The sequence below is a fragment of the Ciona robusta genome, chromosome 6 (genome assembly GCF_009617815.1).
Source record: "Ciona robusta chromosome 6, ASM961781v2".
NCBI classification, from domain to species: Eukaryota; Metazoa; Chordata; class Ascidiacea; order Phlebobranchia; family Cionidae; genus Ciona; species Ciona robusta.
Window position 1 is genome coordinate 881,417 of NC_143240.1, and position 21,854 is coordinate 903,270.

Below are 21,854 nucleotides of genomic sequence, written 5' to 3' on the forward strand. Positions count from 1 at the left end.
GGGGTAGAGAGAAAACATATAGGCCCACAGTTTAAACTCATTAAAAAAATGTATCAGTATATAAAACAGAACTGTTTGTAAATTGTCGATACCAAGTGCGCAAGAGAGGTCCTTTTCTGTTTGTAGTACCTACTTCATTTTGACAAACGCAGGTTTTGGAAAGAAAGTTAGCGTCAGTTGAGGCTAGTGCAACGACTGGTAAAGGGTTTTTAACTTGTAGTCGTTTCTAAGTTCGTGTTTAAGCAGCAGTGATTCTTAATTTTTTTGTATGCTTTACCCTTTTAACAAAGATGGTTATCAGATTTACCCCCAATATGTAATATGGCGCCCATTTATTAAAAAGCGAAAACTACTAATTACATCGTTATATTTAATACTACGAGTGCCCTATCTTTTTGGCAACGACTTCTTCAATGTCTGGTAAAGTACTACAATTGGTACAATTTTTCTGTCACGTCTACCCCTCTAAATACGAGCAATTTACCCTAAGGGGTATATTTACCCCAGTTTAAAAAACGGTGTTTTAGTGAGTTAAAAAGTATTTTTTAACTTGTTCAGTAGTACTATTTTTAATAACTTTATCTGACTCTTTGATTACCGGAGCGAAGATTTAGAAATATTTTAAACGAAAAATCAGGGTACAGTGACAAAACAACAATTCTAAGACGCTTACAATTATTTTTAATATTAGGTATTTTAATACTGGTTTTTAGTCAACGTTAAAGGAAAACTGTTATAGAATATGGATGTTGTGAACTCAATGCATGGCACGATGCCAGAGGAAAACTCTACGATGGCAGCAAGTACAATGAATCATGCTGTGATGAATCATGATGCTGTGATGGATCATGGTAATCATATGAACGGAATGGTAAGAGATCACGAACTTATTTAAATGATTTTTTCTACTTTATAAGAGAGTGGGGGATAGTGGTACACTTTTCCCTTAATTTGCTCGTCTCATTTGGTAATAAACAAAAAACATTCAAAGAATTATATAACCCTATCCTCACGACTCCCATAGACCGTTGTTAATTGTTTAAAACACGATCGGAATATTTGGATATTATGTGAAAAAGGTATCCCGTTTTCTACCACCCTGCTATACGGTATGTATACAAAATATTTGCAGAACTATATAACCGTAGCCGCTCCCCTGCAATTGCGTTGGTAATTGTTAAAATACGATTGGGAAATATGGGATTTAGGTGATAACGGTATCCCATCTTACCCCAAAGTGATTTCATTCTATTTTTGCTTTCTATTTGGTAGCAAATAAAATACTCAAAGAATTATTAATTGTTGGAGACCGTTATTAATTGTATGTAACACGATCATGTTTGGATATTATGTGCTAAAGGTGTCCCGTCTTCTCCCATCCTACTATCTATGTCTGTATTGCCGTAGCGCAGTTGGTTTTTTCTTTGCAGTGCAATGGATTATTGCAACTCGCGTTTAGAATCCGTGCGCCAAAGCACGTAGACAAACTATTTTTATCCTTTTTGCGGTCATAAAACCTAAACGTTTTGTGTTCGTTCTCGTCTTGCAACCCACAATACAAAATTTACGGCATCATTGTAAAACCTTAGAGTAACGGGTCACTTCACGTTACTGGTTTTGATGCCCGGATTCAGATACATTGTGTTTTTAGTGTACTTAGCGTTTATTGCTTCAACTAAGTGATCACTAACAAGTTGTCCATAAAAAAAATAATATATTAAAAAAAAGAGAAAAAATTAACCAAAAACGTTCATACACAAAGTTACATGCGTGGTAACTGAAAAGCTTACATTAAGTCTACAAAACAAGACGCTTTGTGGAAACGCCTGTCGTCGCCCTTCCACGCGAGAATGAATAAATTTGTTTTGTGCTACCGGCTGCGCCTTAGCTTTATATACAACTTTAACAAAGAGGTTATTTTAGGTGCTGTTATTGCCGAATTTAATTAACGGTCCCGAGCGCACTTTTACCGGTCTGGTGATTTTACTTGATGATTGATATTTAATTTAGATTTCTTACTCCCGTTTAATTTAAAACGCATACTCCCATATAGTGTTGAGCTTTTCACACAACAGAACAGCAATAAAAACAGCCGTTGATTTTTCCTCTATGCTCGATAAAACAAGAATGCAGTCTGCTATTGTGTTTAGCTGTAATTATGTAGACCTAATATGAGAACGCACTTATTTTCCACATTAACACTTATTTGTAGTCATAAGCATAACAAAAATTATACACCTCAAGGTGTATATAATTCACAAGTCGTAACCGCGCTGTATAAAGTCATGTATAATATATCGTAAAGTAAAATGGTTCATGTTTGCATTCTCTTTTATCACCCTTTTTGGTATACTATATATAGTAGGTCGGGGGGAAGATGGGACACCTTTTTATTCTATTTTCTCGTCCCATTTGGTAGTAAACAAAGAACATACAAAGAATTCTAAAACCGTAACTTAATGACTCCCATAGACCATTGTTAATTGTTTAAAACACGATCAGGATATTTGGACATCATGTGCTGAAGGTGTCCCATCTTCTCCCATCCTACTATACAAAATTATAAAACCTCATTCTCACGACTCTAAAAGGGCGTTTTAAAAAAAATATATTTACAAAATGTTACCTTCTATATTTGGTAACAGTATTCATCTTACTCCCACAGTATATTGTATTTCAGATGATGGCACACACGATGAAAATGTACTTTAACTTCAATTTACCAATACATGTTCTATTCTTTGAGTGGTTGATAGTAACCCAAGGGCAACTGGCTGGTTCCTGCATCGGCGTCTTTGTCTTTTCTATTCTCTATGAAGGCCTAAAAAGCCTAAGAAAATACCTACAGACAAAAGCTGTAAGTAAGCCAGTTCACCTGCATAAAAATAATATAGCAGGGTGGGGATAAATAGAACGCCTTTTCATTCTATTTTCTCGTACAAATTTGTAGTAAACAAAGAAAATTAAAAGAACTATAAACCGTATCCTCAGCAGGACTCCCATATAGACCGTTGTTAATTGTTGAAAACACGATCAGGATATTTAGATATTATGTACTTATGATGTTCAGTCTTTTCACACCCTACTATACATAACTGGACACCAATAGCACATAATATCCAAATATCCTGATAATGTTTTAAACAGTTAACAAAACGGTCTATGGGATCGTAAGGATATGGTTTTATGGTTCCATAAAAAATATATTTTTGTTTACTACCAAATGCAAGAGAAATACAATGAAAAGGTGTTCCATCTCCCCCCACCCTACTATATATAATTTAATTTAAATACTCCACGTATATAGGCACCAAAACGATACTACCAGAGAAATGAAAAAGGATCAGAAGTTTCGTTCTCCAGAAACAAAGGGATTCTGTAAGTATATAATTATTATTTTGCGAAATAAAACTTTAAAATACCACAATGTGACATAAACGATAATTAAACCTTTAAATTAAAGTCTCCCAATCTTAGCTATTCTATATCAGAAAAAATCGAATAACTGCGAATCAAAACCACCCGAAGCGGTAGAACGGTTTGAATTTACCGCGCTGACAAAATTTCTGCATATATTTGCTTACGCGCGTTGTATTAAATGTCTTTTTTTATCTGATTTTTGGTTCCACAGTTCGTCCATGTTCAACTGTTGGCATTTACTCCAAAGCCTTCTACAACTCGTTCAAACTACTTCAGGGTTACTTCTGATGTTGATTTTCATGACCTTTAACGTCTGGCTGGCTGTTTCCATTTCCATTGGTTCAGCAGTCGGCTATTTTCTATTCTCATGGTGTCCTTCCTGCCAGGTTGACATAGGGGAACATTGCAATTGACACGCAGCTATAAGGAGTCTTCGGCTGTCATCAATGACGTCAGAGGACTCGTTCGTGACGTCAGACGTTGATGAAGACACGTTTTTGATCGCACCCGCTTTGTATAATTGGCATGACAAGCACATTTAAATTTCCTGGTCGTGTTTTAAACAATTAAGAAGGCTCTTTAAAGTCTTGAGGCTACGGTTGTATAGTTCTGTAAATATCCTTTGTTTACTACCGAATGGTACAAGAGAATGAAATGTCTCATCTTACCCCGACCTAAACTAATATAAGTCGATTTTAACGTAAATTCGACCATAAGGTTTGGTGTTTATACATATTATATGAAAAGTTAGGTTTACATTTTAAAATTAGGGTGATAGTTTGTGTAAAGGAGCATGATATTTAATTAATGTAACTTACTTTATCCTCACGTGGCTGGAAAACAGTCGTTATAACACTTATGTTCTGTTTTATACACCTCGTGCCAGCTTACGAGTTACCAAGTATGTTACTTTGTGAGTTAATATTTTGGGTGATTTTTGATTAGTGCTAAGTACATACGCTTTATGAATCTCTAAATAATACTAATCCTGTAACGGTGTGGGTGTATGTACAACAGCTTTCGATACCGCGGCTGCACATCAGCGTCGATGGTATACAGCGGTTAGCATTGTTGTCTTTCGTCGTGCAAATTGGAGATGATATTTAACTGTCTTGGTGAAGTTATTTTTATTAAACCTTTTTGTATATTCTAATAGCACAATATAGAACAGTACGGTACTTACAGACGTTTGGTAATGGGCCAATCGTGGCATAAATTCTAGGACCTATGCTATGCTGCGGAACCTTACCTACATAAAATAAAACTTACACACGTTTGCGTCTATAATTCCAATTGTCCATTTTGAATATCTATAGCCTCGATTATAAGGACGACTCGGCTAGTTTTAGGTCTGTGACTCTATCTTAGTATATACTATATACATTGTCGATTCGTATGTAACGGTAGATATAGATTGCAGCAGTGGGCATCACTATTTATTCAATGTACTCTGCATGCTTTATTCAAACAGAAAGCGAGGTATGCAATCTGAACGTCAAGGCGATAAAGTGATCATGAAGTGTCTAGCTTAATGATTAGCTAAACTGTAAAAAAATCACGCAAACCTGACCCTGAACTGGTGCTCATAGAGGTGCGTGAATCTTAGTTAAGGAGAAACAGTATGGATCTAGTGCTACGAAAATTAACAGAAAAAATCAAGGCTAACAAAATTTTTCAGACAGTTTTTCTTTTAAAAGATATATATGTTTAGGCTTAATTGCATCGGTCTTTATCTTGAAGGTTCTTCTGTCACAGATATACAACTGAAAACAGCGAATTCTGTAAATTATGTCAAACACTGAGATAGAAACTGCTCTAGAAGCTGTGAAGAGTGCTGTCTTCTGTCAGACTACTGAAGAATCGCAGTCCTATTATGACGTTTGGAGTAAACGTTATGACAGCGACACATCAACTCTGGGATCTTTAAGTACCATAAAAATAACAGAAATGTTTTCTAAACATGTAACAGGTTTGAGCAACTGCCAAGTACTGGACCTCGGAGGCGGTAGGTAACTTAGAAGTATTATTATTTTACACTGAACTGGAGTCGTTATATAATTTTTAAACAGACAGGCCAGTTTAAAAGCGGATGTTATTGTACAAAAATACGCTAATTATTGATTAAAGTGGTCATTTTTACACATAATTTGTTTTAAATATACCATGTTATTTTCTCTTGCAAACGAGTATATTCAAAAAGAGCTCATTTATTTTACGTGGACGTATGTACACGCATTCGTATACTATAGTATAGGTTACGAAACTAATGGTAAAAAATTTCTTAGCGCTACTAAAAGTCAAGCTACTATAACCCATGCCGGTAAAAAATCTGCTACATAGAATTTATTTAAACAGGAACTGGAAGAGTTTCTTACAATCTCCGAAATCGCATTCATTTTAAAGGAGACATAGACATACTTGATGCAAACATGAATATGCTATATGAGGCTAATCAAAAAGACATAAATTTCAGGTAGAAGTTATTCCTTTTGAGTCGATTCACATTATATATAGTAGAGCGGGAGAAGATGGGTCCCCTTTTCATTCTATTTTCTTGTCCCATTTGGTAGTAAACAAAAAATATTCAATGAACTATAATACCGTATCTTTACCACTTCCATAGACTGTAGTTGATTGTTTAAAACACGATCAGGATATTCGGATATTACGTGCTATAAATGGTGTCCCATCTTCCCCACCCTACTCTATATTACTGTGGGGTAAGATGGAGTACCCCATAAATACCATACACTACCTGGTCGTGTTTGAACAACAACGCCCTTTTAGAGTCGCGGGCACACGGTAATACAGTTCTGTAAACATTCTGTGTTTACTACTAAATGAGAAAAAAGAAAATAGAATGAAACCGTGTCCCATCCTAAATCTTACCCTATCCTACTATATTTCTTAAAATTAATGTGTTTTTTATTTAGAAATATTCTTCGCCATTTTGTTACTGAAAACGGGAATCTCCCTATCAGTGACGAAATGTATGACGTCGTTGTCAGTTCAGGAACGTTTTTACCAAATCATATTCCCGTAACTTCTATTTTCGTAAGTAATGTTATGTACAAATTATTTTAAAAAATCACGAAAATTGTGTTCAACGCTCCACGATTTAAATCTCAATAGATTTTAACTTCCAACCAATGCCCCCTAGGTTTTCTAAAGTCTTAGTCATACCAGAAAACAAACAAAAAATGAAAAAAATCCAAAATGAACACTTAAAGTGACATACGTGGTAACTCGTAAGCGGGCACGAGGTGTATGAAACGTAACACCAGTGGTATAACGACCCTCGTTTACCGGATACATTAGGATAAAGAAGTTACATAAATTTATGTAGCCATTATAACCGCAACTGTAAACTCCTATACTTTGCCGGCGTGTAATTTTTGCAAATGTGAAGATTATACAATATTTTGTCGATTAATATTTGTATAACGCACTATTGGCAAATATAAAGACATGTATTGCTCTGCACTGTAGTGTAGATACACACAAAATGAAAAATGCCACGCAAGTAGAAATGTTATAGAGAACCAAAAGTTTAACTATTTGCACATCAGGGAATAATCAACGTTATCAAACGAGGTGGTTTACTACTGTTTACAAGAAGATTGAAAACCACAGAAGGATACGGCCAACAATTTGTTGAAAATGTTGAAAAGTTATGCTCGGAGAAAAAGATGAAATATGTCGATCATATGGAGTACGTACATTTTACAAAAGTTGAAGATAAATTTCCGTCTGTCTGTTTTGTCTATCAACGGTTGTAAAGTGAAATCTTTTATTCTAATATTACCAAATTATAGTAGGAGGGGGGTGATGGGACACGTTTAACACATAATACCCAAATATCCTGATCGTGTTTAAAATAATTAACAACGGTTTATTGGGGCCGTGAGGATACGGTTTTGTAATTTCTTGGATGATTTTTGTTTACTATCAAATGGGACGACAAAATAGAATTAAATGGTGTCCCATCTTTACCACCTTACTGTATATGTTAAACAATTGTCCCACATTGTAGTGCGATTTTGACTGTCGATTCCTTGCTAATTCAGCATGTTTTAATCAATTTAATCTTATCGCGTATGTGTAGATATGAATAAAAAACATTTTTGTATTTCTGTACTTTAGACAAAAATTCATTTGGTATTGCGCAAACGGTAACTTGAGCACGTTTAAAATTGTGCACAAAATCATTTTACTGGTGTTTTTTTAAACAGATTGTGGTAAATACTGGGTTGAAGCTATATTACCTCAAACTACTTCTTTATTTAAAAGCACACACTCTATTCTGGGTTGTAGGTGAGTTATTCATCATCATATTTAGGGAGTTTAGTGTACACAAAGATTTCGCTTTTTGTGATTGTATGGCTATACGGTACAATTAGCAAGCTACCGGCACGAGGTGTATGAAACCGAACACCCATGTTATAACGATTGTTGTTTTCCGGCCGTGAGAGGTTAATACGAAGCACATGCATTCAGCGTAAAGACCGCAGAAAACCAGCTGTTTGGAAGGCTATACTGAATTTGTGTAGATACTATTTTCCTGATGTAAAGTATAGGCCGATGTCCTAATGAGAATAGAAGGGGAAAAAACAGGTGTTACTCATAGCCAAGCACACAACAGTTATTGTAAAATATAGACTTACAGTCGCCTTTTTTCAAAGTAAATACTTGACATGGTATAGGTGAGAGTCAGCAAAATTAACACGGCCACGTAAAAGATGTTGAAAAGTGAGAAATAGAGGAAAAGGTTACAGTCCAACGTCAGTTAAAGAACTATATATGCATGGTAACGCAATATTCGCTTAGCTAAAGATAAGAAATAATGCATAAGGTTTGAATAAGCTTAAATTGCCTACGGCACAAAAAGCAGTTTTGCTGTTTTCTTTGAACAAGAATAACATAAACGTGTGTGTTAGCCATGGGAATAGAATATGTTGTAAATTGGTCTAAAAGGCTAGGATTAGAAAGTAGTAGTTTCTTGTATACAGCGTTGGGGTGCGGGAACAGATTCAAGCTCGCATCTTAATGGCTTCTTATAGCGCTATAAGGACAAACGTGAAGACAGCAAGAGCATACCGTTTCCTGTACTCGCTGGTAAACACAATACAGCTGTTCAGTGTTTAATCCTTTTGCATTTAGTGTATTTCGGTAAACTATATAGTAGGGTGGGGGAAGATGAGACACCTTTTCATTCCATTTTTCGTTTTGGTAGTAAGGAAAAAAACATTCAAAGAATTATAAAACTGTATCTTCACCCCTCGCTAAGACCGTTGTTAATTTTTAAAACACGATGAGAGTATTTGGATATCATGTGCTAAAGGTGTCCCATCTCCCCCTACCATATTATATATCTATGCTCGAAGTGTAGTCATGCGCTATAATAGCACACGCAATCACAAACCCGTGTGCTATTGATTTTTGAACACTTGTTCTGATAAGCAGTGGTTTAGTATCTGAGCATCATGGCTGACAAAGAAATAGAAACAGCGCTTGGCGTTGTGCAAAACGTTGTGTTTTGTCAAAGTACAGAAGAGTCGCAGAAAAACTATAGAAAATGGAGCACGCAGTACGACAATGACATGACTATACTTGGTACATCAAACACCACAAAAATAGTAGAAATGTTTTCTAAACTTGTAACAGATTCGGAAAATTTTGCAGTACTAGATCTTGGCGGTGGTAAGAAATTTGTACACTTTATACAATTTAAATTACAAGTCGTTAAATTTTAAATATGACTGGACAGGTTTTAAGCTGGCATTTTAACAACTGACACCTTCTATTGCATAGTATAGGAGGGGAAAATGGGACATGATTTCATTGCCTTTTTCGAATCAACAAACGATTAAGAAATATGGGTTATGGGTGCTTGAATTATCGTCCCATCTTACCCCACAGGATATCGTCCCATCTTACCCCACAGGATATCGTCCCAACTTACCCCCACAGGATATCGTCCCATCTTACCCCACATAGCATCGTCCATCTTACCCCCACATGATATCGTCCCATCTTACCCCACATAGTATCGTCCCATCTTACCTCACATAGTATCGTCCCATCTTACCCCACAATATATTCGTTACTCTAATAACTTATCCAACTATGTAAATAAAGCGCTCGATATCAGACTAGAGGGCTCGAGTCTCGATCCTGCTATCTTAGAGGTGCTATGCATCCTGTTACATATGTGATAACTCATAAGCTGACACGAGAGATGCATGAAACAGGACACCTATATAGTAGGATGGGCGAAGATGGGACACCTTTTTACTTATTTTTCTCTTCCCATTTGGTAGTAAACAAAGAACATTCAAAGAATTATGAAACCGTATGCTCACGACTTTCACAGACCATTGTTAATTGTTTAAAACACGATCAGGCTATTTGGATATTATGTGTTAAAGGTGTCCCATCTTCCCCCACCCTACTATATTATAACGACGATCGTTGCCGGGCATACCAGCATAAATAAGTTACATTCATTCTTAAGATTTGTATTTTTTTTACCCAAATTTATATAGGAACGGGAATAGCAGCTTCTAATCTTCGAAATCACGCTGGGTTTAAAGGAGAATTGGATATTTTAGATGCGAGCATCCATATGTTGTATGAAGCAAGCCAAAAAGACATTAATTTGAGGTACAATATATACATTATAGTAGGGTGGGGGGGGGGGGAGTTTTTTATTAATTTTAAGTACAATATATACGTTATCGTAGGGTGGGGGCCTTTTAGCACATGTTATTGAAATATCCGGATCGTGTTTTAAACAATTATTAACCGTCTATGGGAGTCGTGAGGATACGGCTTTATAATTCTTTGAATGTCTTTGTTTAATACCAAATGGGACGAGAAAATAAAATACAAAGGTGTTCCATCCTGCCCCACCCTACTATATAGGTTTTTCACAAAACAATTAGTATTTATATTTATTGGCTTTCATTTAGAAATATTATTTGCCACGCTGTAACCGAAAACGGGAATCTCCCTCTTCGTGACGAAATGTATGACGTTATTATCAGTTCGGGAGCATTTTTACCAAATCATATACCAGCCAGTTCAATTTTTGTAAGTACTTATGCTAAATGAAAAAAATGGCAAAAATATTAACCCATAAAGTTGCATATATTTATTGACTCGTAAGCGGCACAAGTTTGCGTGAAAAAGAACAGCTGTGTTATAACGACAGCTGTGTCGAAACGACTGCCGTTGCCTTGACGCGCGAGTTAATGAGTTAAATCAATTTATTGGATGACGCGCGAATTAATGAGTTAAATCAATTTATTGGATAATTCTCTTGCTTTAGCGTTTTTTGTTGCGTATATACGTGGGAATTTCACAAAACGTGTAATTGTCACACGTGATATTATCATCGCATATAAGCTCATATGGTATAGCCTATATACACAGTACCTAACCCTTCAATTTCTCTATTTTAATTTTTCAACATAAGAAATACACAAAAACATAGCCACTGTTTCGTACAGATGTAGTAGGACAGGTTAAATGGGACACTTTATTCTCTTTTCTCGTTCCATTTGGTGGTAAATAAAGAATATTTAAAGAATTGTATATAACCAAAACTCAGCTACATTCAAAGTAGTATACTTTATTCTCGAGTGACAGGAAAATGACAGTCGTTAAACACGAGTGCTATGTTTCATACACCTCGTGCCAGCTTAAGAGTTACCATGTATGTTACTTTGTGGGTGATCATTTTTAGAGGGATTCTTTTCATTTTTATTATGTATGACTGATCATTTGTACAACCCATTAACGACCACTGGGTCGGAACAATTGCCGTTTAGTGTCTTTCCCAAGGACACATACGCCCACAACGGTAGCAGCGACGAGCCTTGAACCCATTACCTTTGTGTTAGAGGCAGGTGCGTTAACCAATTTAACCACGGCTTTGGGTCTTACCCCATAGCAATGTAAAATATCCACTGCAGGTAACTGTTAATATGTTTACCTATATCAGGGAATAATCAACGTTATCAAACGAGGTGGTTTACTACTGATTACAAGAAGATTGAAAACCACAGAAGGATACGGCCAACAATTCGTAGAAAATGTTGAGAAGTTATGCTCGGAGAAAAAGTTGAAATATGTCGATCATATGGAGTATGTACATTTTACAAAAGTTGAAGATAAATTTCCGTCTGGCTGTTTTGCCTATCAACGGTTGTAAAGTGAAATCTGTTGACTTTTTCATCGTTGTTTGTATAATTAGGTGATTAAAAATTTGGAGTAAAACTGGTTGTTTTAACACAACATTATATGATGCTCCGTACTTCTATAAACGTTGTGTTTAGAATAAATAAAATAAATATTAGAAGAAAACAGGGAAATATAAAAGACGCACAGCGTAATAATAGGCACAGTGTTAATATTAATAACTTTATTTGTCTCTTCGATTACGGTAGCGAAAAGTTAAAAATGTTTTGAACAAAAATGGAGGATATATAGCGACAAAACAACAGTTGGCAAAACACGCTCACAGTTAAAAAAATATTTATGTTTAGTTGGAAGAAAATAAGCGCATGTAGGCTACGTTGCAAGAAATGTCAAAAAAAATACCTTATAACTGTATACAGCAAAAATACCACTCTGTAGAATCTACAATTTCTGTTAAAAAGTGCAATATAATGACAGTTCAAAAGCTATACTTTGGTGTGAGCGGATTTTATGAAGTATTCCCCTTTCCGGCAGAATTAGTAAAAAATATGTATAGCTTTTACAAAGTTTCTGGCCACGCTAAATATGGATAAAAAAGAAGTTTTTACATTTTTTCCTTTAATCGTTTCTAATCTTCGTTACCGTAACCGAATAGGTAAAAAACGTCAATCATGTATTCAAGTGAATTTTAGTTGGGCAATGCAAACACCACAAACATCATGTACGTTTCCGACAGTTAAGTTTCTATGTTGTGTTGATTGAGTGGGACCATGGCCCATGGAATTTAGAATCGATTCCATACTGCAAGAAAAATGAGAGATTTGCTAGTAAACAAGAACATTCAAAGAATTATAAAACTGAACCTCACGATTTTCATATACCGTTGTTAGTTGTTTAAAACACGATTGGGATATTTGGATAATATGTGCTAAAGGTGTCACGATTTTTTTGAGTCGTGGGGATACGGTTATTTAAATCTGCAAGTTTTTGTGTCTACTACCAACTGGTGCCGAAAATGCAAACGAAATTATAACCCATATTACACTAACCTACTACATTTATAAGTGTAGAGTGAGAAAAAATGGGACACCTTTATCACATAATATCTAAATATCCTGATCGAAACAATTTAAAACGGTCAATGGGAGTCGTGAGGATATGGTTTTATAATTCTTTGAATATTCTTTGTTCACTACCAAATGAGACGAGAAAATAATATGAAAAAGTGTTCCATCTTCCCCCACTGTACCATAAATAACATACAGTCTTACCCAAGAGCATCTATGTTACGAACTCGCGAACTACGAAATCTCCCCAGTGGTTCTGGCAGAACAACTTTTTCATCCTTTTTCGCAGGTGCTGTCTCTTTTCCGAGTTTACTCACGGTAGTTATATAACTAAAAATTGTGAAACCTTTTTATACATAATAATAATAACTTTGCTTGTCTCTTCGAATACGTCCTAGCGAAGACTTAGAAATATTTTAAACGAAAAGGTTTTAAAACACACTTATAGTTAAAACATATAGTAGGGTGGGAGAAGATGGAATACTTTTTCATTCTATTTTGTGGTCCTACTTGGTAGTAAACAAAAAATATTCAAAGAATTATAAAGCCGTATTCTCACGACTCTCATAGACCATTGTTAATTGTTTAAAAGCGAATCAGAATATTTATAAATTATGTACTAAAGGTGTCCCATCTTACCCCACAGTAGGCTATACTATATTTAAGGGGCACCCTTGTAAATTGTAGAAAAAGTGCGATACTGTACTGCAAAAGAAATTAAATACCAAAAAATAAATACCGTACAAAAATGGTGTGGGGAAGATGGGACACCTTTAGTACCAATCGGAGTCGTGGGCATATAGTTTTATATTTCTTTGAATGTTCTTTGTTTACTACTAAATGAAGCGAGAAAATAGAGTTAATGAGTGTCCCATCTTCCCCCACCCTACTGTATGTACAAAACTCAGCATGAAAAAGCCATATATATCAAATACCAACGTTTCAAACACATTTGAAGCTGTGCTTTCGCTTTCGTTAGCATTCAGTTCGTCTGCGCTTTCCGCTTCTAAAATCTTTTTAACGACAACCCTTTCAGACATTCTCTTTCAGAAATCAATACACCTTTTCAGGCAGAGGATTTAAAGTGTATAGTATCAAAAAACAACGTAAACTATCGGCCAAATACTTCAGTCAGTCATACTGTATCTGTTTAAGAAGCACATTTTTGCTCGCCGTTCAGTAAAGTTGTAGGCTACTTATATAGCATTAAATCCGTTAAACCTTTACCTTACCTGATGTACATAGTTTAACAGTTAAAAAAAACATAAGGCGAAATACACTAGCCACGCTAAGGGAGACACAATAGAACTAGAAGTTCCTGAATTCCACAATAGACTTGGGATTTCATTACACGCCAGTCTTGTTTACCAACAATACACTTTCTTTGTGTAAGTAGCTTATGTATATTTACACTATAGAGACGTATTGTGTATTAACTATTTAATAAGCTGGATATGTCTGGGTATTTGGTTGAAATTATTTCTGAATCCTAATATTGTTTTGTGAAATATGAGAGCTTCAGCAGGATAAACGAATTCGTGATTTTTAAATTGACCGCTATAAAACACAGTGCTAAAATACAGCATGGTTCTAGACTAGAGTAACAAAATCGCTGTTTTCACAGTTCATTAAATTAGAGGTTAGTACAGTAGGATGGGGGAAGATGAGACACTTTTAACTCTATTTTCTCTTCCCATTTAGTAGTAAACAAAGAACATTAAAAGAATTATAAAACTAAATCCTTATGACTCCCATAAACCGTTATTAATTGTTTAAAACACGTTTAAGATATCTGGATATTATGTGCTAAAGGTGTCCCATCTTCCCCTCCCTACTATATTACTTCTTTTCACTTGGAATCGTCAAAGGATTACTTAAATTACAACAAGATTTTTTTTTACTTAAATTATAACTAAACAATAAAAACTAAGCAACTGGTTCTCGGAAATTAGTATATTGCTTCCAGCATACATCGTATACAAATTTTAATACCATTGTTAATATTCTGGAATCCAGAGTCTACTCTAGACTATAGTTATATAGACTACACACTCTTCTGGTATAGTACTTTAGTTATTATATGCTAACCTGCCATAATCTAAATTTATCTTTTGACTTACGGTAGGGTGGGGGAAGATGGGACACCTTTTCGTTTAGTTTTCTCTTTCCATTTGGTAGTAAACAAAGAACATTCAATGAATTATAAAACCGTATCCTCACGACTTCCACAGACCGTTGTTAAAAAATTGTTTAAAACACGATCAGGCTATTTGGATATTATGTGTTAAAGGTGTCCCATCTTCCCCCACCCTACTATATATACGAAAAGAAAGTTCAAATTAATTAAATTAGCGAAGGAAAGGAATAGCAAGAAACGACAGGCGTTTAGAACACGCTACGAGTAAAAAGTATTGGGTACTGAAGAAAGGCACCAATTGAAAAGAGTGTATTGTTGATTACAGATATAGTACGGTCATTTTTCCTTGATACATTATGCTTATACATAGTTTCGCGTCTTGTTACATGCGAAAAATAGTTAGCATGGTATATACATAAATTATTTATTATATCCTGTGTTGTAATGCACCGGAAAAAGGTGGTATAGGTAAAAAACTGCTGTAAATATTGAGAGCATACAGAAAGAAGGGTATAGGGCTAAAGGTTCCTGCTATTGAAGGAAGCAGTACAGAATGACGTTATAAATTATTAACAGCAGCGTTATATAAATAGTGTACAAAGAATGCGTGTTATATTGTCAGAAGTGTATATAGTAGGGCATTAGGTAACATGGGACACCTTTAGCACATGATCTCCAGATATCCTTGTGTTTTCAACATTTATAGCAACGGTCTACGGGAGTCGCAAGGATACGTTTTATAATTCTTTGAAAGTTATTTTTACTACAATTGGTATGAGAAAATAGAGTGAATAGGTGTCCCATTCTACTGTATACAGAGTACTGTAGTAAGAGCAGTATATAAACTTTACCTTTTTATAGTGTGTTTAATACTTAAATACAGCGCGTTAGACAGATGCTCAGGATTCGTTAGGAATCGATTATTTGCAGAAGAATGTCTAGTTTTGTGGAACGACTTGAGAATGAGCTAAAGTGTCCAGTGTGCTTTGCAACTTTCAAAAAGAATGTAATTTCTTTACCATGTCAACACAAGATTTGCGAAGACTGTGTTATAGCTTTGTGCGACTGCATTGTATTTCGAAGGTAGGATAACTGTGGACCACTGTGCGCAGATTGTGTTAAATCGATAATTTAAACCCGTTGAGGTAGACCACGATCGTTATTATGGTCATTGCTGCATCGAAACGATTTTTTGTTTTAGATTAAATACCAGGACGGAAAAAGATTTTATTCTCTTTTCTCATCCCATTTTGAAGTAAACAAAAAACATTCAAGGAATTATAAAAACGTATCCTTACGACTCCCGTTGACCGTTTTTATTGTAAAAACACGATAAGGATATATATGTGCTAATTGTGTATAAAATATAATGAAAATATGTCCCATCTTCTCCCGCTTTACTATATACATTTAATACATGTTAATATTCTTAAGGTGTCCTGTATGCCGTCTCAATTTCACACCAACGGAGTTAAGGAGAGATCACACACTTGAAAACATAATTCGTATCGTAAACAAAGAAAAGGTAAGTAATGTAACTTGCTTGATCCTCGTTTGGCTGTTAAACGACAGTCGTTATAACACGAAGTTTTGGTTCATACAACGTGTGCCCACTTACAAGTTATTAAATATAGAAATGTAACTTTGTGTGTATGTGTTTTCTGTATGGCTGACAATTTAGACAACCCATTAGTGACCACAGGGTTGGAGCATTTACCGTTATGTGTCTTGGCGAAGGACATATACGCCCGGTAGCAGTGGCAATTCCAACACGGTAGCAGTGGTAATTCCAATGTAAATGGTCTCTAATGTTTAAGTATGAATGAATTAATGAATGAATTTAACTTACTTTATCCTCGCGTAGCCGGAAAACGACATTCGTTATCACACGGGTTTAACACCTCGTGCCAGCTTACGAGTTACCATGTATGTTACTTTGTGGGTGATTATTTTTTGGGATTTTTTTAAAATTTTTTTATGTATGGCTGATAATTTGGACAACCCATTAGTGACCACTGGGTTGGAGCAATTGCCGTTAAGTGTCTTGCCCAAGGACACATACGCCCACAATGGTAGCAGCGACGAGCCTTGAACCCATTACCTCTGGGTTACAGGCAGGCGCGCTAACCACTATGTCACGGCGCCGGTTAGGTAGCTATAAATTTGTTCGGCGCTGTTGTATAGTGGTTACTGTGCCTTACTGAAAAACTTGTGGTAACTCGTAAGCGAAGCACGAGGTGTATGGAACAGAACGTCGGTGCTTTAGCATAACAACTGTCGTTCCCGCCACGAAAATTTGAATAAATTACCTTAATTTATTCAGCTATCGTTGGATTCAGAAACGTACGAGAATAAAGAAGTTACTTTTAACCCCGATGTTGTACATTGCAAGGCCGGTAAGTCCACTGTGAACTGATTTTATATGGTAGCTGAATCATTTGTAAATTTTTAACAGAGAAGTTAGACTATAAAGGGTCTATTAAGACGCTGAACGTTGAAAAAGGTGGGGAAAACACATTGCTTGATAAAATAAGATACCTCAAGTACCTACAAAGTATAAAAGTGGACAAAAAAACAGACGATTTGTTGACTGAAATTACTCACCTGGCCTCGACAACTGAAATTGAAGATGCTTTTCAAGTTATATGTGGTCTAAATTCTATTGCTGAAAGCATGTCTAGCAGAAAATGCGATGGAGTGCTGACTTTAGCTGATATTGTACTGAAACGAGCAGCATCTGTACAAATTCAGTCATCTCGTTTACATTGTTTGTTACATACGGCGTCATACATGCAGTTTGTTGCGAACACAATGGCAAAGTCAAGCAAGCGTGAACAATTTTCTGGGCACGGTTTGGATATTTTAAAGACAATCTTTGCCGAAATAGAAAGAATGGACAATTTAGAGAGTAGCGAAACCGCTAAAGGCTTAGCCTGGTGTTTAAAGTTCACAGGCGTTTGCTGTAATGTAATGTGTATGTACGATAAGTCGCTAAATGTAAACAAAGATGCACTGAAACTGCTTGAAGCCGAATTCGGAACCAGTGTATGTAAAAACTTTAGAGTTTATGGTATGTGTCAACAAAACATGGGTGTTGCATACAAGCGATTAAATATGGAAGCTGAAGCAAGATTATCGTTTATTTCGGCAATGGAGAGTTATGTTGCTGCGAAAGACTGGACAAGTGATTTTCAAAAACAAGAGAGTCTAAACCGAACTTTAAAATGCTTAAAAACACTTGCATAGCTTAAATTTGAATCATTTTAAGACATTTTATTTTTCAGTCATACGTAAACTAAAGTTTTACAGTATTATACAGCACCATCTTATTGCTATAAAAAGCTGTTTGAGAATTGAGATGAAACTATTTTTGGTGGGCTTATGTTTTTTTACCTCAAAGTACATTTTCCGGTCGCAAATGATAATAATTTTAACTTAAAACTTTGTGTTTCTTAACTCTTGATAAATTTAAATGTATTACATATATATACAATATGTATACATTCTTGAATAACCTTAAAATGAATTACGTACGTATAGTTTATAGGATTCTATAAATTTTACAACATTTTTTTATAATGTTTAGTATATAAAAATGCAATGTAAGTAGCATGTTCGTCACTAAATAAGTTCCTTTAACTCATTCGATGCAACATTTACACCTGACTTAGAGATTTCACTTTCGCTTTTCAAATTAACATTCAAGTTTTCACTAACGTATCCCGGTAGCTGACAAGCAGTTTTTAATCTCTGAAAGAAAAAACATCAATCATTAAAATTTTAGATACCGTATTAAAAGGTCACATTAACATAGCGAAGAGATAGGAAATAACAGCAAGTGACAGGCGTTGTAAAAGCGTGGTTGGTAAACTGAATAAGAACAACTCAGTGTAGTGCTTAATGTTAAAACTATATATACTTAAAAGCAATTTGTGAATAAAACATGGAAGTCGAATCTAAGATTCCTGGCACTAAATCATGAAAATAAATATATGTATTTGAAGTAAACGGCCACATACATACATACCGATTGCAAAGTTCCAGTATCCGTTATAAGATCATATATTGAAATTACAGGTATCCAGATAATGGTCGAGCACGTTATGAATAACCCCAGAGCTTGTGCCCACGTTGGGTACACATACACTTTGTTGTACGTTGCAGGTGCGTAGAAATACACGTTACAAATCACAATAATCTAAAATTAAGTACATATTTCTAAATAGTAAAATGAAAGTGATTATTCCAAGAATTTGGTCGCATAGTGGAGCTAAAGAGCAAATTTTAATTATTCTTGTCGGTTTTTATGTCGTTTTTACACCAGACTCTGGATCAATAGGTATTTATACCTATTAAACAGTAGGTTGAGGTATGATGGTCCATGTTTTCGTGCTATTTCATCCTTGATTTTTGTTTAGTAAAATATAAATATAGTAGGGTGGGGAAGTTGGGACATCTTTAGCACATAATATTCTAATCGTGTTTTAAACAAAGAACAACGGTCTATGGAAGTCGTGAGAATACGGCTTTATAACTGTTTGAATGATCTTTGTTTACGACTTTAAAATGTATAAAACATAAATCTAAAACAGCTCTCCTGATATATACATTTATTTTTAATATCAAAGGGAAAACTTAGTAAAGTCGTTCACCGTATAGTGAGACAGGGAGTTTGCATTCGCTGGCAACAACTATAAACAACAGCTCGCACACTCAAATCTCTCTTTAACTTAAACAGATAAAACGTTCGTGTGATCAAATTTAGGGTGTGTCAAGCTAGGTCTTTGAATGTAAACTATAAAGTATAAATCTTTTTCTTGTTGTAGTGTAAAATGGAACAAGCCTTTTCTTGTCCCATTTTACACCTTTTCTTGTCCCATTTTACCCTTTTCTTGACCAATTTGGTAGTAAACAAAGTACATCGAAGAGTTATAAACCCGTGCCCTCACGACTCCGATAGACCGTTGTTAATTGTTTAAAACAAGATTAGGATATTTTGGTATTATTTGTTAATGGTGTTCCATCTTTCCCCGCCCTACTAAAACTTAGTGACCAGAGCCTTTTTTTAATATATAGTAGCGTGGGGAGACGGGACACCTTTAGCACATAATATCCAAATATTCTGATCGTGTTTTAAACAATTAACAACGGTATATGAGAGTCGTGAGAATGCGACTGTATTATTCTTTGAATGTTCCTGGTTTACTACCGATTGGGACAAGAAAATAAAATGAAAAAGTGTCCCATTTCCCCCACCCTACCATATGTTGTGCTTAGCTAGATACTCAGATGAATACTTTGCTTAATATAGATAAAAACACATAACACGTTACAGTTTTGTTGCTGGTTATTTATTCACTGAAATAGTTAAATGGAAGGCAGAACTATTCAATCTTTGTGTGTTCCTCGTCTGCTTAAAATATAAACAGAAATAGGTTTACCAGTTTTTTAAGAAAAAAATGTTGTTTTTTTATATATTATATTAAAAAGGTTAAACGTTCACAATTTAATATTAATAATAATAATAATAATACCTTTTGTCTCTTCGATTACGGTAGCGAAGATTTATAAATATTTTAAACGAAAAGACAGGGTTTAGCGACACAACAACAGTTGTAAAAACACGCTTACAGTTAAAAACATATTTACATTTAATTAGAAGAAAATATTCGTGGTCGCTACCCCTAGCAGACAAACGATACATTATTTAAATTTATCATTAATTGGTCTAAATATGTTTTACCTGTTACCCTGGGAAGCATTTGATTTACTGCTCAATCGGGTTTTCTAAAACTAAACAATATTGTTGTTATTGTGATGAGAACATGTGACACAAAACAGCAGGGTTTAAAAAACTTACCTTGTAAATCATCAAGATTTTCAAAGTTCATGTTAGAATCTAAGATAAAATCAGTTATGTTATTAAGACATTAGATGTACTTTCAAATGGTTAAGAAAAAGTTTAATAATACGCCGTTTTTTATTGTTCTTTTTCATTTAAATACAGCCAAAACAAACGTAAACCGACAAACAAAAACAGCCTCTGTAATAGTTTTATACCTTCTTCCGGTTCCATTTTGCTCCTCTCATCTGTAAACGAAGCAAAATCGCAAATTAGGCGAGTTTTTATTAATGTTAAATGAATATGGTTACAACATATAGTAGGCCGGGGGAAACATGGGACAACTTTTTATTATATTTTTTGTCCTATTTGGTAGTAAACAAAACAAATTCAAAGAGTTTTAAAACCGTATTCTCACAACTCCCAAAAAGACCGTTGTTAATTGTTTAAAACACAATTAGGATATTTGAATATTATGTGCTAAAGGTGTCCCGTCTTCTCCACCCTATATATTTTGCTTACCGCCATAATAATAATTACGCTCTTTTCCATTTCTACGCCGTCCCCACTATATGGCTTTGGAGACTTGCACCATCATAAGCATGCCGAGCAAAATAGCGACGAGTAGTAGCTTGTTCATCTGTAAAACATACAAGTTACTGCAATCTTATCTCAACTTTCAAACCGTACAACAAATTGAACCAACTTTATTTTCTTTGATTTTCAAAGTGAAGCAGACTTGATAATTACTGCTTTTTAAACAGTTTTGTAACAATTGATAGGAAACTGCGTTTATTTAAATATTCCGACCAATTTCCTTTTTTTAAATCTGCAGCTGTCTGTCTTAATGAGTACAGAAAACCATGAGTGCGCAGTGAGGACAATACTATATGACCTTGATTGTACTTGAAAAACTTTGGATAAATTAACCGTTGAACAGATTTGCGACCTCTAGTAGAAATCGAAGGAAGTTGCAGTGTTCATTTTTGCATTGTTTTCTTCTGCAAGCCAAGTACTTCGTTCTTTTAATTGGAAATTACTGAACTTCCATGTCAAGGTCAAAGAGCTGTCTTTTTAATTCTTTTGCGATATGCACTTTGAGGTATTTTTGCATTACATTTGCTGCATGTCTGCATACATAGCATAGGGTGAGAGAAGATGCGGCACCGTTAGCTCATAATATCCA

The 21,854-nt window shown here is 35.1% G+C and overlaps 5 protein-coding genes and 1 long non-coding RNA gene across 6 annotated transcripts; 4 read left to right on the forward strand and 2 right to left on the reverse strand.

Annotated features, from left to right (window-relative positions):
• The first annotated feature begins 110 nt into the window (after positions 1–110).
• On the forward strand, positions 111–4,419 carry LOC149734665 (high affinity copper uptake protein 1-like). Its single transcript, XM_089879951.1, has 4 exons — positions 111–871; positions 2,681–2,857; positions 3,308–3,378; positions 3,632–4,419. The coding sequence occupies exons 1-4, from the start codon at positions 743–745 to the stop codon at positions 3,831–3,833; spliced, it is 579 nt and encodes a 192-aa protein (XP_089736077.1). The 5' UTR covers positions 111–742; the 3' UTR covers positions 3,834–4,419.
• Positions 4,420–4,569: 150 nt separating this feature from the next.
• Positions 4,570–7,653, forward strand: LOC149734666 (uncharacterized). Its single transcript, XM_089879949.1, has 4 exons — positions 4,570–5,425; positions 5,776–5,893; positions 6,354–6,474; positions 6,990–7,653. Exons 1-4 carry the CDS (start codon positions 5,209–5,211, stop codon positions 7,197–7,199), a joined length of 666 nt encoding a protein of 221 aa, XP_089736075.1. The 5' UTR covers positions 4,570–5,208; the 3' UTR covers positions 7,200–7,653.
• A 760-nt stretch (positions 7,654–8,413) lies between these two features.
• Positions 8,414–11,700, forward strand: LOC149734667 (uncharacterized). Its single transcript, XM_089879948.1, has 4 exons — positions 8,414–9,120; positions 9,966–10,083; positions 10,392–10,512; positions 11,426–11,700. Exons 1-4 carry the CDS (start codon positions 8,904–8,906, stop codon positions 11,633–11,635), a joined length of 666 nt encoding a protein of 221 aa, XP_089736074.1. The 5' UTR covers positions 8,414–8,903; the 3' UTR covers positions 11,636–11,700.
• LOC149734668 (uncharacterized) lies at positions 11,426–13,950 on the reverse strand. Its single transcript, XM_089879955.1, has 3 exons — positions 13,629–13,950; positions 12,894–13,019; positions 11,426–12,423 (listed from the first exon to the last, which is right to left on the reverse strand). The coding sequence occupies exons 1-3, from the start codon at positions 13,727–13,729 to the stop codon at positions 12,300–12,302; spliced, it is 351 nt and encodes a 116-aa protein (XP_089736081.1). The 5' UTR covers positions 13,730–13,950; the 3' UTR covers positions 11,426–12,299.
• An 842-nt stretch (positions 13,951–14,792) lies between these two features.
• Positions 14,793–18,388, forward strand: LOC149734669 (uncharacterized). Its single transcript, XM_089879943.1, has 4 exons — positions 14,793–15,909; positions 16,261–16,351; positions 17,150–17,222; positions 17,282–18,388. The coding sequence occupies exons 1-4, from the start codon at positions 15,761–15,763 to the stop codon at positions 18,070–18,072; spliced, it is 1,104 nt and encodes a 367-aa protein (XP_089736069.1). The 5' UTR covers positions 14,793–15,760; the 3' UTR covers positions 18,073–18,388.
• A 1,773-nt stretch (positions 18,389–20,161) lies between these two features.
• On the reverse strand, positions 20,162–21,600 carry LOC149734670 (uncharacterized). The gene is made up of 5 exons (XR_016385186.1): positions 21,191–21,600; positions 20,887–20,916; positions 20,687–20,725; positions 20,570–20,619; positions 20,162–20,236 (listed from the first exon to the last, which is right to left on the reverse strand). It is a non-coding gene; the product is annotated as an uncharacterized LOC149734670 (long non-coding RNA).
• Between the last annotated feature and the right edge of the window lie 254 nt (positions 21,601–21,854).